Source organism: Hippocampus bargibanti, linkage group LG06, assembly GCF_051943395.1.
Source record: "Hippocampus bargibanti isolate YZ-2025 linkage group LG06, ASM5194339v1, whole genome shotgun sequence".
NCBI classification, from domain to species: Eukaryota; Metazoa; Chordata; class Actinopteri; order Syngnathiformes; family Syngnathidae; genus Hippocampus; species Hippocampus bargibanti.
Genome location: NC_142739.1, coordinates 29,169,709 through 29,183,759, shown reverse-complemented (window position 1 = coordinate 29,183,759; position 14,051 = coordinate 29,169,709). Strand labels below are relative to the sequence as shown.

At 39.0% G+C, this 14,051-nt stretch overlaps 2 protein-coding genes across 3 annotated transcripts in view; both read left to right on the top strand.

The window, feature by feature from the left end:
* The window catches only part of nppcl (natriuretic peptide C-like), a 3,494-nt gene extending 3,406 nt beyond the window's left edge, over positions 1-88 (top strand). For both annotated transcript variants that reach the window (XM_088998906.1, XM_088998907.1), the window contains exon 3: positions 1-88. This exon is cut by the window's left edge and continues 531 nt beyond it. The gene's annotated coding sequence lies outside the window, so the exon portion shown is untranslated.
* A 4,823-nt stretch (positions 89-4,911) lies between these two features.
* Positions 4,912-13,503, top strand: gapdh (glyceraldehyde-3-phosphate dehydrogenase). The gene is made up of 12 exons (XM_088997712.1): positions 4,912-4,998; positions 5,169-5,215; positions 7,319-7,418; positions 7,496-7,602; positions 8,835-8,925; positions 9,013-9,128; positions 9,215-9,296; positions 10,703-10,854; positions 10,941-11,019; positions 11,832-11,915; positions 12,003-12,100; positions 13,119-13,503. The coding sequence occupies exons 2-12, from the start codon at positions 5,193-5,195 to the stop codon at positions 13,186-13,188; spliced, it is 1,002 nt and encodes a 333-aa protein (XP_088853838.1). The 5' UTR covers positions 4,912-4,998; positions 5,169-5,192; the 3' UTR covers positions 13,189-13,503.
* Positions 13,504-14,051: the final 548 nt, after the last annotated feature.

The window sequence follows — 14,051 nt, the reverse complement described above, 5'->3', positions numbered from 1 at the left end:
TGCAAGTTGTCGTATATTTTTTATAAAAGTAGAAATATCTGCGCCATCGTGTGTCCAACTCCTCTTACGATTTACACCAATAAATAGATTTGACCTTTTGTCTCTCTTTGCTGTTTTTTTTGTGTACCACAATATATACATATTGAAAAAGAGTTAATTCCCAAGTTCTATGGGTCTGGAGTTATCTGAGCTTGAAATGAGGGCGGCTGTACAAAATACTATACAATACATACCTATTGAAAATGAGTTAATTCCTAAGTTATATGGGTTTGGAGTTATCTGAGCTTGAAATGAGGGCGGCTGTACAAAATACTATGCAATACATACATATTGAAAAAGAGTTAATTCCTAAGTTATATGGGTCTGAAGTTATGTGATCTTGAAATGGGGGTGGATGTACAAAACACTATACAATACATACATTTTGAAAAACAGTTAATTCCTAAGTTATATGGGTCTAGGGTTATCTGAACTTGAAATGGGGCGGCTGTACAAAATACTATGCAATACATACATATTGAAAAAGAGTTAATTCTTAAGTTATATGGGTCTGAAGTTATCTGATCTTGAAATGGGGGTGGATGTACAAAACACTATACAATACATACATATTGAAAAACAGTTAATTCCTAAGTTATATGGGTCTAGGGTTATCTGAACTTGAAATGGGGCGGCTGTACAAAATACTATACAATACATCTTGAGCAAGAGTTACTTCCTAAGTTATATGGGTCTGGAGTTATCTGAGCTTGAAATGAGGGCGGCTGTACAAAATACCATATATACATATTGATTTATTTAATCATATATATATATATAAACCAATTACATTGTATTTTTGACAGCCGCCCCCATTTCAAGCTCCGATAACTCCAGACCCATATAATTTAGGAATTAACACTTTTTTTTCTTTTTTCGGATGAAAAAATAGAGTCAAATATTTCTTACCCTGCATTGATTATTTATGTCGTCCTAAAACTCAATATTCTGTGGTTCCTGCAATTTGAGTGACAATGACAAAAACCCTGGCACTTGGAGTGGACACATTTTTGCACATTGTCTGGCAGTGAATGAGTTAAAGGTCTTCACACCCTTAAACACGTGTTTTTGGATATATTAAAATAATAATAATAATGATTAGACCATAAAAATCCATAACCTCCCCCCACAATTCTATCTATTTGACTTACTTCCGGGTTGAGTGAACGCTGGCGCGTATGGCTGCCGCTGCTCACCCGCAGAATAAAAATATCCTGTGACTGTAAAGCGTCCTTGAGAGTTTTGAAAGGTGCTTATAAATGCAATTTATTATTATTATTATTATTATTATTATTATACGAATTTTCTCCTAAAGTTAATGCATGCAATTCTCTCACGGGCCACCAGATGGCATCATAACTCAATTTACATTAGTGCTCAAAGTCATCTTTATTGTCAAATATGCTAATATGCAATACATACAGCACAGATTAAATTACTGTCCAGTCGGACACAGCGTGAAAGGCAATTATAATGACTTTGATAAACATAATAAACACGAAAACGCCAATTTGAGAGAGGAGCCGCTGCGTGTTCACGTGCCGCCATCTTGGGGGGGAAAAAAACATAATTGTTTGCTCCATACTTGAATATTGATTTCCTAAAAATGCATTCACGCCTGTGTGGCACCTCTTTTAAAATTCCTGGATTGGCCTCAGAAACATTCTGATGCCTTTTCTCGATTGAGTTTAAGTTTGGGGCTCTCCTTTCCATCATGTTCTCGTTGGTCTTCACGCTTCTTTCAAACGCAACTTTAAAGGACAACCGACTGTCACGTTTTTGTTTCCTAACTGACATCAGAAAAACGTTTGATAGCATCTAAAATACCCAAAACACGATATTTTTAGTCAAATGCAAAACATCAATAAAAATGACTTAAAGTGTCTAAAATCTGCCCAAAAAAATATGAACCCGGAAGTGGCCAGTTTCAGAAGGTCCCGCCCCCAGTTCGTGACGTCACCCCAAGACGTCTTGCCTTGCTGGAGAATCTAAACAATGGTTTCAGATTTTGAGAAGATGCTTTCTTGTTACACATCCAGTTATGAATATGATTAAAATAGTTCTGAAGAGGAAAGCATACATGTTTGCAATCGATTAAATAATTTATTCCATGCCATTTTGAGGTCTGGGGGCGAGAAATGTAGCACAAAAAGAGGCAGAAAATGGCGACAAAGCTCCTGTAAGGAATTAATTAGGCCGTTTCCACAGGCTGATTAATTCCTTACATGGAGCTTTGTCGCCCTCTTCTGCCTCTTTTTTGGTGCAACACGACGTTTTCAGACCAAAGTACAGCAAAATGCATTGACGTGATGTGATGGAAGGACTGCTACAATGTGTCCTCTTTTCAGTCAGGGGCGTTCCTTCAGTGACGTCACGTACGGACTCGTCACCAAGTCAAAAACAAGACTTCCGGAATATTCAGCGCAAGTCTTAAAAGGTAAAATATAGCTACATACGGTGGAATCTTTGTAAAATACGCTCAGTAGAAGTCATTAGAAGACATTTTATAAATTATGGACACAACTTGTCCGGAGACGTCGGTTGTCCTTTAAGCGAGTCGTCCCAAAGTCTGGCATCCGAAGTGTTGGCGCAGTCAGCCGCCGTCTAATCTTAGCTTGCCCTTTACTTCCCCTCTTTGACCTTAAGCTGCCGAGCGTCACGCACGCCCGCCGCCAAGCTTTTTGGTTCCTCGCTTGGACGTCGCCGTTGTCCAATGGCACGTCTGCAAACACGCAACTGATAGGGCGCGCACACACATACACACAAATGTCAATATATTGCACGTTGAACAGAATGTGGCAAGACTCGGGTTGCCGGGCCTTCAGTGTCACCTCGCGGCACTTTTGCAATATGCTCAAAATGGATGAACTTTTAAACACGGATAAGCGTCGTGACCTTTTCTTTACGCGCGGTGACTAAGCGTTTACATGAGTAAATATATTTAAAAAATAATAATAATTTCACCAGTAATTATACATTTGTTATTTGATTAAAATGTTCAAAAAGTGACCACAGTATGACCGTCTGCTGCCCGTTGTTCTGTTCAAGGTGTTGCAGTGGCAGGCCGTGGATTTCAAAGCTAGGCCTTCAGTAGTGCTATGTCTGAATCAATCAAGTGTAGTGTGATTTAGTACAAGTCCACTAGAAGGTATCGTTAGCCCGGAAATAACTGATGATAATAATAATAATCATAATAATAACATTAAGAATAATAATACATTTAATTTATAAGCACCTTTCAAAACTCTCAAGGTCACTTTACAGTAAATGGATAAGTTTTTCTGTGGGTGTGCAGCGGCAGCCACACGCGCCAGTGTTCACTCAATCCCGAGAAACTCAAATAGTGTTAGCTAGCTAATAGATAAGTAATTGCTAGCTAGCTACATAGCTAATAGATAGCACTCAACCTGGAATAACTCAAAATATAATTAGAAATGATAAATAATAAAAAAAGAATTAACTAACATGATCTAAATAATATAAAATATTTTTAAATAAAACAAAAATATTTGTTGTAGTAAAATAAGCAAGGCAGCTTCATTTGTACCAAAATAAAATGTCATTATAAATTATAAATAATTAAAATAAATAAAATATTATATAAATAATATTAAATAATTTTAAATAAAACAAAAATACTTGTTGCATTAAAATAATCAAGGCAGCTTTATTTGTACCAAAATAAAATGTAATTATCAATAATAAAAATGAATTAAATATTACATAAATAATATAAAATAATTAGAAATAAAACAATACTTGTTGCATTAAAATAAGCAAGGCAGCTTGATTTATACCCAAATAAAATAGATTTATAAATAATAAAAATGAATTAAATAATATAAAATAATTATGAATAAAACAAAACTATTTGTTGCATGAAAATAAGCAAGGCAGCTTCATTTATACCAACATAAATAATAAAATAATTAGAAATAATAAAAATGAATTAACTAATATTATATAAATAATCTAAAATTATTTTAAATAAAATAAAAATTCTTAAAATGAAAAATACTTAAAATGAAATAAAAATCAATTCAATATTATATAAATAATATAAAATAGAAATAAAACAAAAATATTTGTTGCATTAAAATAAGCAAGGCAGCTTTATTTAAAACCAAATGAAATAGATTTATAAATAATAAAAATGAATGAAATAATATAATATAAAATAATTATGAATAAAACAAAAATATTTGTTGCATTAAAATAAGCAAGGCAGCTTTATTTATACCAAAATAAAATATAATTAGAAATGATAAATAATAAAAATGATGTAAATATTACATAAATAATATAAAATAATTCGAAATAAAACAACAATATTTGTTGCATTAAAATAAGCAAGGCAGCTTTATTTCTACCCAAATAAAATAGATTTATAAATTATAAATAATAAAATGAATTCAATATTATATAAATTAAGTAGTAAAAAAATAATTATAAATCAATCAAAAATGTAAAAAAAAACAACCCAAAAAATGATTAATCATTTATATATATATATATATATATATATTTTTAATTTCTGAAAACACGCCAGCGGTTCACATCACACAAGATAAGAGCAAAAATGGAAGGGTGGCGGGGGGGGGTCATGCTCTTTGGACATGAGATCCGATCCTGCAGTCTGCTGCCTTTTTATACGTCCAATGCATGTGCGTCGCGTGGGGGGGGGGGGGGTCACTGAGAAGGTCAGCTCTGGACCCTAAGGCGTAAGCCCCCCCCCCCACATGTAGCAAGCTATGGAGTGGTTGACCTTGACATTCAGAAGGGCAGGAGGGGGTGTGTGGTGCGCCAAAAAAAAAAAAAAAAAGAAAGAAAGGTGGTGTTGGGGGAGGGTGTGGGCGTGGCTTCAAAGTCCACTTCCCCCCCATAAAAAGCCGACTTGAACGTCGCTCTCCCCCCACTCTCACCTGGAGTCGCAGGACAGATTCAGGCATCTCACAAACGGTAATGGGAAGCATCATTTATTTATTTTTCCAACCCCCCCTCACCTCAACATTTTTTTTAATTTTAATCTTTCAATTAGACCAGGAAGTGGAAGCACCTGTTGATTGAGTGATCGGAAACGTTCTTCTCACTAACTTCTTCTCATTGTTGTTGTTGTTTATTCTCCGCAGAGGACTCGCTCAACTCAGGCAAAAATGGTGAAAGTCGGAGTTAACGGGTAAGACTTTTTAATTTATTTGAACGCATCTGGTTGCGTGGGGTGGGGGTCCACGTGCATTGCAATGTCATCTGTGCTCCTTTTGCAAGTGAGCCTTTTGGGAAAATGTCAAGCTATTTTTACTCCACTTTTAGCCACCCGCATTTTACGCCCCCCCCCCCCCCCCCCCCCCTTTTCCTCGCACGATGTGGATGACTGCAAATGACCATGTTTGTATAAAAGCCTCACTGTGCACTGTTAGGTAATAATAGTCCTGATTAAATGCACACGGTCTGCAACTGCACTTTGACCTTTGACCTTTAGGTGATTGCAGTTCAACATATAGACCGTTTTTTTTTTTTTTTTAACCCCGCCCCCTCCCAAGCAATTTCCATTGGCTCACTTGGATGTTTGCCATCGTTCCGCCCCGAGTGTATTTTGAACCCCCCGCAGTTAAAAAGTAACAAGTGTTGATGAAACTTAGTCGGTCGTCATCAAGCAACAACTGGCACATTTGACTTTGGACCCTCATTGAAGGGGCTTTGCGCGTCAAAACTGTGCAGCAATCATATGACGCACCCCCCCCCCCCCCCCACACCCCCCCCCCTTCAAATTTGACACCTCGATCGTGTTTGTGTACCAAGAAATTTCCCGGTGAGAGGAAAAAAAAAACGACTTTGATAGCCTTTTACATTTCACAGCAGCAAAGTGATGAAATGAAGAGGAAAGGAAAGGAAGAAGTAGAAAGACAAAATACAGAAGCTGCTCTAAAGGCAGCCACTCTCGCGGCGCCATTTTGAAATCAAAACAACAACAAAAAAAAACAACTAATGTGACGCAACACACATCCTCCTCCTCCATCCACATCTGTGTGCCCCCCCCCCCCCCCCCCCCCCCGCCTGTCTCAGCACGATAGGGACAGAGCTTTCAGCTGCTCTGCCCCCAAACTCTGGAACTCGCTCCCAACATTTGTAACATTGATTCTCTTCCCACCTTTAAATTCCATCTCAAAAGCCACCGATTTAAAATTGCATTTTTTTGTGTAGCTCTATCTCTTGTTTCTATTTATAATTGTATTTTATTTATTGTATTATATTTATAATCGTATTTTATTTATTCTTGTATCTATGCTTGTCTGTGACTGTAAAGTGTCCTTCAGAGATTTGAAAGGCGCTTGAAATAAAATGTATTATTATTATTATTATTATTATTCACACGAAAGACACAGTCATTCAATTTTTAACACTCTTTGTTGGATGAAAGAGGAGAGCATCAAAGTGTCCTTTTCACCAGTGGATCAGGGACGACATGCTAAAAAATGTACACCTCTGCTACAACCTAAATGTTGAAAGCAAACACGAAGCTGTAGTATCCATTGACGAAGCTGTAGTATCCATTGACATCTCCTGTAAATCCGCTTCAATTCCAAGCCGCGAGCAGCAATCTTTCCGTTGAACAAAGCGGGGCGGTGAAAGTGAAACTACTGCCTATGACAGACACAAAAAAAAGCACAATGGCCCCAGAGCTGTTCAGCCATGACAGTCAAATGGCGCCGACATTCCTTCCAAATCAAAAACGGTGCTGGCATATTTTGGCAGCTGGAAAATAACACCAGATTGATTTTTATGTTTTTTTTCCATCACATTTGAGAACAAAAGAATCAACTTGTGATTGGCTCGGAAATTGGACAGCGAGAGAAACTCTATCGGCTTAGCTAATATTAGCATCACATAAATCCCATAAATCTTTGTCATTTTGCGTTCAGTGTTCTTTAAAGCACTTTTTGACCCCCCCCCCAGTAGCCATTGTGACAGCTTTCTATAAATAATAATGCATTATGTCACGATGCCGGCACAAAAAAATTGCGTCCAGCACGTTTAGATCTAAAATCATTGATGATAAATAACAAATAAAAGGGGGCCCCAAAACAGAACCCTGTGGCACTCCTTAATGGATTGTAACAGAAATCATATCGTATACCATTTTCATGACACTATTTGAGTTTCGCTACTTTAAATTAGGAGGGAGCAAACGTTTTTCCTGCCCCTTGTTGTAATTTTCCAGCTCATGTCGCCACCTAGAGGCCAGACCTAAAAATATTTGGGTGTTTGTCTTCATCGTCAGATTCGGCCGCATTGGTCGTCTGGTGACGCGTGCTGCTTTCCACTCCAAGAAGATGGAGGTGGTGGCCATCAATGACCCTTTCATCGACCTGGAGTACATGGTGAGTTTTACGATTTCGGAGGTTGTAGGTCAGAATTTTTATTTGACAAACTTGCCGCCGCCCCCTTTTTTTTCCAGGTCTACATGTTCAAGTATGACTCCACCCACGGCCGTTTCCATGGCGAGGTCAAGGCTGAGGGTGACAAGCTGGTCATCGACGGTCACAAGATCTCCGTCTTCCACGAGTAAGTTGAAAAATGTACTTTGACTGACAGACGATGTGCAAAAATGTGTCCACTCCAGTGCCAGGGTTTTTGTCATTGTCACTCGAATTCCAGGACCCAGAGAATACTGACATTTCGGACTACATAAAAATTCAATTCATAGTCGAAGAAACCTTAGACTCTCTTCTTTCATCAAAAAAAAGAAAAAAAAGTTAATTCCTAAGTTATATTGGTCTGGAGTTATCTGAGCTTGAAATGGGGGCACCTGTACAGAATACAATACAATGCATACATATTGGTTTATATAGCCACTGAAGCTGGAACAAAGCGCTAACATGAAAAAAAGGGCAAATGCTGCCCCCTTGTGGAAGGGAAAAAACATTGCCAGAGGTCTGACCAGCGCTTTATTAGCTGGGTAACTAGCTATTAGCTGTTTAGCTGACTGCCTGTAAGTTGTCTAGCTGGCTAGCTGTTGGCTATCTGGCTATCTATTAGCTAGTTATTTGCTATCCATTAGCCAGATAGCTAGATTTCTATCTATTTGAGTTACTTCGGGGTTGAGTGAACGCTGGCGCATGTGGCTGCCGCTGCTCACCCACAGAAAAACTGTATCCTGTGACTGGAAAGTGACCTTGAGAGTTTTTGAAAGGCCCTTATAAATGAAATGTATTATTATTATTATTATTATTATTATTATTATTATTATTATTATTATTATTATTATAGATATGCTATCTATTAGCAAGCAAGCTTTCTATCTGAGTTACTTCCGGGTTGAGTGAATTCTTAGCTAGCTATCTGTTAGCTATCCATTAGCTAGCCAGCCTTCTATCTGAGTTACTTCCGGGTTGAGTGAATTCCTAGCTAGCTATCTGTTAGCTATCCAATAACTAGCTAGATAGCTTCCTAGCTATTTGAGTTACTTCCGGGTTGAGTGAACACTGGCGCGTGTGGCTGCCGCTGCTCAATCACAGAAAAACTTAACCTGTGACTGTAAAGTGACCTTGAGAATTTTGGAAGGCGCTTATAAGTGAAATATATTACTATTATGTATTTATTTGTTTATTGTTTATTATTTATTATTTTATCGGCACTCCATCAAGAAAAAACAAAATCCGAATAGCGCTCTACGGACAGAATTAATTCGGTAATGGCAGTGAATGTGTTAAAAATCAAATAAAAATATTTAGCATGTGTGGCTAACTGCACCAATTGTCTTCCGAAACGAAATGCTAACGTTATGTGTCGTGCAGGAGGGACCCCGCCAACATCAAATGGGGCGATGCTGGTGCTCAGTACGTGGTGGAATCCACCGGCGTCTTCACCACCATCGAGAAAGCCTCGGTACGTACGACGAGGTCTCATCTGACGGCACGTTAGCGCTTTTGTGGCCATATTGCTAACAGATCCATCCCCCCGCTTTGGTCGCAGACCCACTTGAAGGGCGGCGCCAAGAGAGTCATCATCTCGGCTCCCAGCGCCGACGCACCCATGTTCGTCATGGGGGTTAACCACGAAAAGTACGACAACTCCCTCAAGGTGGTCAGGTGAGAAACACTCCGAATGTCGCTATCCCTCCCCTGGACGCGGCCAGTTTATTTATTTCACCATTTTGACGTTTTGTTCTTGGCAGCAACGCTTCTTGTACGACCAACTGCTTGGCCCCCCTGGCCAAGGTTATCAATGATAACTTTGGCATCGTTGAGGGCTTGATGGTGAGTGTTTTATCGCGATATCACGAAAGTGGGGGGTAAAAGAATCATACTCATTGGATTTTTTTTTTTTTAATTACAAATGGCTATTAATATGACCAGAAATTAGTTGAATTCATTCACTGCCATTTACAATTTTTTTCGGGTTTGGTTTTTCATGCTTGCGTGACGGTAAAGCACTGGTCAGACCTCTGCCAATGTTTTTCCCTTCCACAAGCAGGTAGCATTTCTTTCCATGTTAGCACTTTGTTCCAGATTTAGCTGTTGTTAAAGCGCGAATAAACCAATAGGCATTGTGTTTTGTACATCCACCCCCATTTCAAGCTCAGATAACTTCAGACCCATATAACTTAGGAATTAACTCTTTCAATATGTATGTATTGTATAATATTTTGGACAGCCGCCCTCATTTCAAGCTCATATAACTCCAGACCCGTATCATTTAGGAATTAACTATTTTTTTTCTAATGAAAGAAGAGAGTGTAACAATTCTTACGCTGCATTGAATATTTATGTAGTCCTGAAACTCAAAATTCTGTGGGTCCATTTATTTGAGAATTGAAAAGATAACGTAGAGGGACATTCCTGAATTTGTTAGGGTTTTGGTTTTTCTTGTGTGGGTGCCGATAAAGCGCTGGTCAGACCTCTGGAAATGTTTTTCTCTTCCACGAAGGGGCAACATTTGCCTTTTGTACATTTTAGCGCTTTGTTACAGCTTCAGCTCTTGTTAAAGCGCTATATCAACCAATATGTATTGTATTGTATTGTATTTTGTACAGCCACCCTCATTCCAAGCTCATATAACTAACATTTAACTTAGGAATTAACTCCTTTTTTTCTGTTGAAAGAAGACATTAAGATTTCTGCTAACTAGATAGATAGATAGGTAGCTAGCTAGTGAGATAGATAGATAGAGAGCTAGCTAGACAGCTAGCTAGACAGCTAATAGAGAGCCAACTAGATAGATAGCTGGCAAGCGAGATAGCTAATGTATAGCAAATAAATAGATAGCTAACTAGATATCTAGCTAGCCAGATAGCTAATAGATAGCAAATAGTTAGCTAACTAGGTAGCCAGCTAGATGACCAGCTAGATGGCTGACTGGATAGCCAGGTAGACGGCTAGGTAAATAGCTGGCTATTGGTTATCTATTAGCCAGCTAGCTAGCTTTCTATCTATTTGAGTTATTCCTGGTGGAGTGAACGCCGGTGCCTGTGACTGTAAAGTGACCTTGAGAGTTTTGAAAGGCGCTTATGAATGAAATGTATTATTATTTGTATTATTATTATTATTATACATTTTTGCAAATATGGCAGTGAATGAGGGAATGTGTGTGTGTAATAGCACATCCACTCCAGTAGGTGACACTGTCGCTCATTTCCGTTTTTAAATCTCTCTCTCCCCGCCAGAGTACAGTTCACGCCATCACCGCCACTCAGAAGACAGTGGACGGCCCCTCGGGCAAACTGTGGAGAGACGGTCGCGGCGCTAGCCAAAACATCATCCCCGCGTCCACCGGCGCCGCTAAAGCCGTCGGCAAGGTCATCCCTGAACTGAACGGGTACAATGTCAACAACAACAAAAACAAAATGGCACCTTTTAGGAATAAAACTCATGGTGAGTTGACATGTTGTGTTTGTTTGATAGCAAGCTAACCGGCATGGCCTTCCGTGTGCCCACCCCCAACGTGTCCGTGGTGGACCTCACCGTCCGTCTGGAGAAACCCGTGAGACTTTTTTTTTTGTCCTCTATTCCCCGCCCCCAGTCTTCGGTTAAAGCCGCACGTGATTGGTCAAGCTCTGTGGTAGGGGAGGGACGGGCGGGACACACGCAGCAGTGAAGGGGGGTACAGAAACACAGAGGTGCACATGAACAGGAAAGGTAGACGACAGAGCTTGAGACAAAAAAAAACAAAAGTGAAAAGGTGAGAACATGGCTAGAAAACACAGTGAAATTTGGACTCGTTTCAACTTTATTGATCATTCAAAGGCAGAGTGTAGACTGCAAGGTTAAAATATCCCATCAATCAGGCTCCACAAATAACCTGACCGAGCCATCTGTACAGTTTGAAGAGAAAAGAGCTATTAATGAAGTTTCTAGTGTGTCTGCCTGCATCTGTTACAATATCACAACTTCCAAGATGTACAACTCAGAGCTCCTTGAGACACTTTATGCAAAAAGCTATCCATTCCATCAAGCTATCGACCATCACAAAGGGAAATAAAACGACTTTATCATACAGTACAGTTTATTTCTTTAATTACAATACCATAGCACATTTATTGTACATAAAATAAGGTATTGTGTGTGTCGTTATAAGGCTTATTTAATAGAAAATGATGTTTTATGGGGACTTGGGAACGGATTATTCTCATTTTAATGGTTTCCTATGGGAAATTAATGTTTGGAATACACACTTTTGGCCTTACACACACTTTCTGGGAACCAATGAAGTTTGTAAGCCAAGGTATCACTGTACTTATTGTTCTAATGCCGTTTCGTCCTGAACTTAGCATCCATTTTAACTGCTTTCTACAGGCCAAGTATGACGACATCAAGAAGGTGGTGAAGGCCGCCGCCGATGGACCCATGAAGGGTATTCTGGGATACACAGACCACCAGGTATGTTACTTTCATACTCCTAATCCCCACCCCCAGCCCCTTTTTAGTTATTAATCAACAAACGATTGTGACATTCCTCCATTCCAGGTTGTGTCCACAGACTTCAACGGTGACACCCACTCCTCCATCTTTGATGCTGGCGCTGGCATCGCCCTCAATGACCACTTTGTCAAGCTGGTTTCCTGGTATGTGTTCTATCGTGAAAGTACAAGTACAGATATTTTTAAATATTGCTGACGAGGATAGAAAGTAGGCTAGCCACCCAGTTTTGGCTATTAGCTATCTATCTAGCTATCTAGCTGTCTATTAGCTAGCTAGCATTCTACCTATCTGATTTACTTAGCTATCTATTTATGTAGCTAGCGATCTAGCTATTTGTTAGCTATTTCCTATCTATTAGCTATCAATTAGCTATCTAGCTACCTATCTATTTGCTATCGATTGGATTGGATATGCCTTTATTAGTCTCACAGAGGAGAAATTTACATTTCACAGCAGCAAAGTGCTATCTATTAGCTATCTATCTAGCTATTAGCTCTCTATTAGCTAGCTAGCTTTCTATCTATTTGAGTTACTTAGCTGTCTATTTATATAGCTAGCTATCTAACCAGCTATCTAGCTACCTATCTATTTATCTATTTGCTATCTATTAGTTATCTATCTATCTAGATATTAGCCGTTTATTAGCTAGCTAGCTTTAAATCTATTTGAGTTACTTAGCTATCTATTTATCTAGTTAGCTATTACCTTTCATCAAATGTCTCCACTGCGAGACTAATAAAGGCAAATTCAATCCAATCTATTAGCTAGCTAGCTTTCTATCTATTTGAGTTACTTCTGGGTTGAATAAACGCTGGCGCGTGTTGCTGCCGTTGCTCAGCCACAGAAAAACACTTCTGTGACTGTAAAGTAACCTTGAGAGTTTTGAAAGGCACTTGTAAATGAAATGTATTATTATTATTAAACAACAGCTGAAGCTAAAACAAAGCGCTAACATGGAAAAATGGGAAATGCTACTTCCTTATGGAAAGCAAAAAAAACATAGCCAGAGGTCATGGCCAGTGCTTAATCAGCACCCAAGCATGACAAAAATAACCGAACAAATTCAGGAATGGCACTCTGTCCTATTTTCAATTCCCGAATAAATTCCGGAATGGCAAAAAAAGAAGTATTGTGATGAGTGACAACCGTTTCTCTTCACAGGTACGACAACGAATTTGGCTACAGCAACCGCGTGTGTGACCTGATTGCCCACATGGCTTCCAAGGAGTAAACCCAATCGGGAGACTCTGCACTTTGCCACATTCTCCATATCAGAATTGCACATGTACTACAACAACAAAAATTATAACGCTGTACACGTTGTGCTCTGCCTTGTTTGCGTTTACTAGACTAACCCCGCTGCCTGGGAAGAAAGACCCCCTAACACACCGCACCTTTCCACAGATCACAAAGGAATTATTTGTCAAACGTTCCTTTCTCTGAAATGTTCTGTTCTGCACTTGTGAGGAGTTGAAGGTGTTGAGTGTCTGTGGTACTGCAGCCATGCAGTCGGCGGAGAAATTAAAAAAAGTCCTCTTTGTGAGAATTGCAAACTCTTTTGTGGCATTTGTTACAAGTTATATGGCTTTACAGTGACGTTTTTCTGTGATGTTCCTTGGAGCGATATTGTCACCAATAGACAAGTCAGCCAATAATAATAATAATAATAATAATAATAATAATAATAATACATAGCGCCTTTCAAAACTCCCGAGGACACTACAGTCACAGGATAAGTTTTGCGGCTACCGCAAAAAAACCCGGAAACTCAACCCGGAAGTGATTGAATGGGGAAACCCACATTGTAAAACGAATTTACAGTCATTGCCTTCCGGTAGACATAAAACCAGGATTAAGTCAACTCAATCGTATTTACAAAGCAGTTTAAAACAACAAACGCTGTTTACAAAGTGAAATCAAGTCGTATATTTAATACTTAGAAGGAAAAACGGGCTGTTTTGGGAACTTCCGGTTTTCGGTTTAAATTCAGTGTGATACGTTGTGGTGTACCGCCATCCTGTGGTCAAAAACGGGATTTGAATAAATGGGAGATTATAAATCGCATGAAAAAAATCAACGAGTGGAATTGTAGCC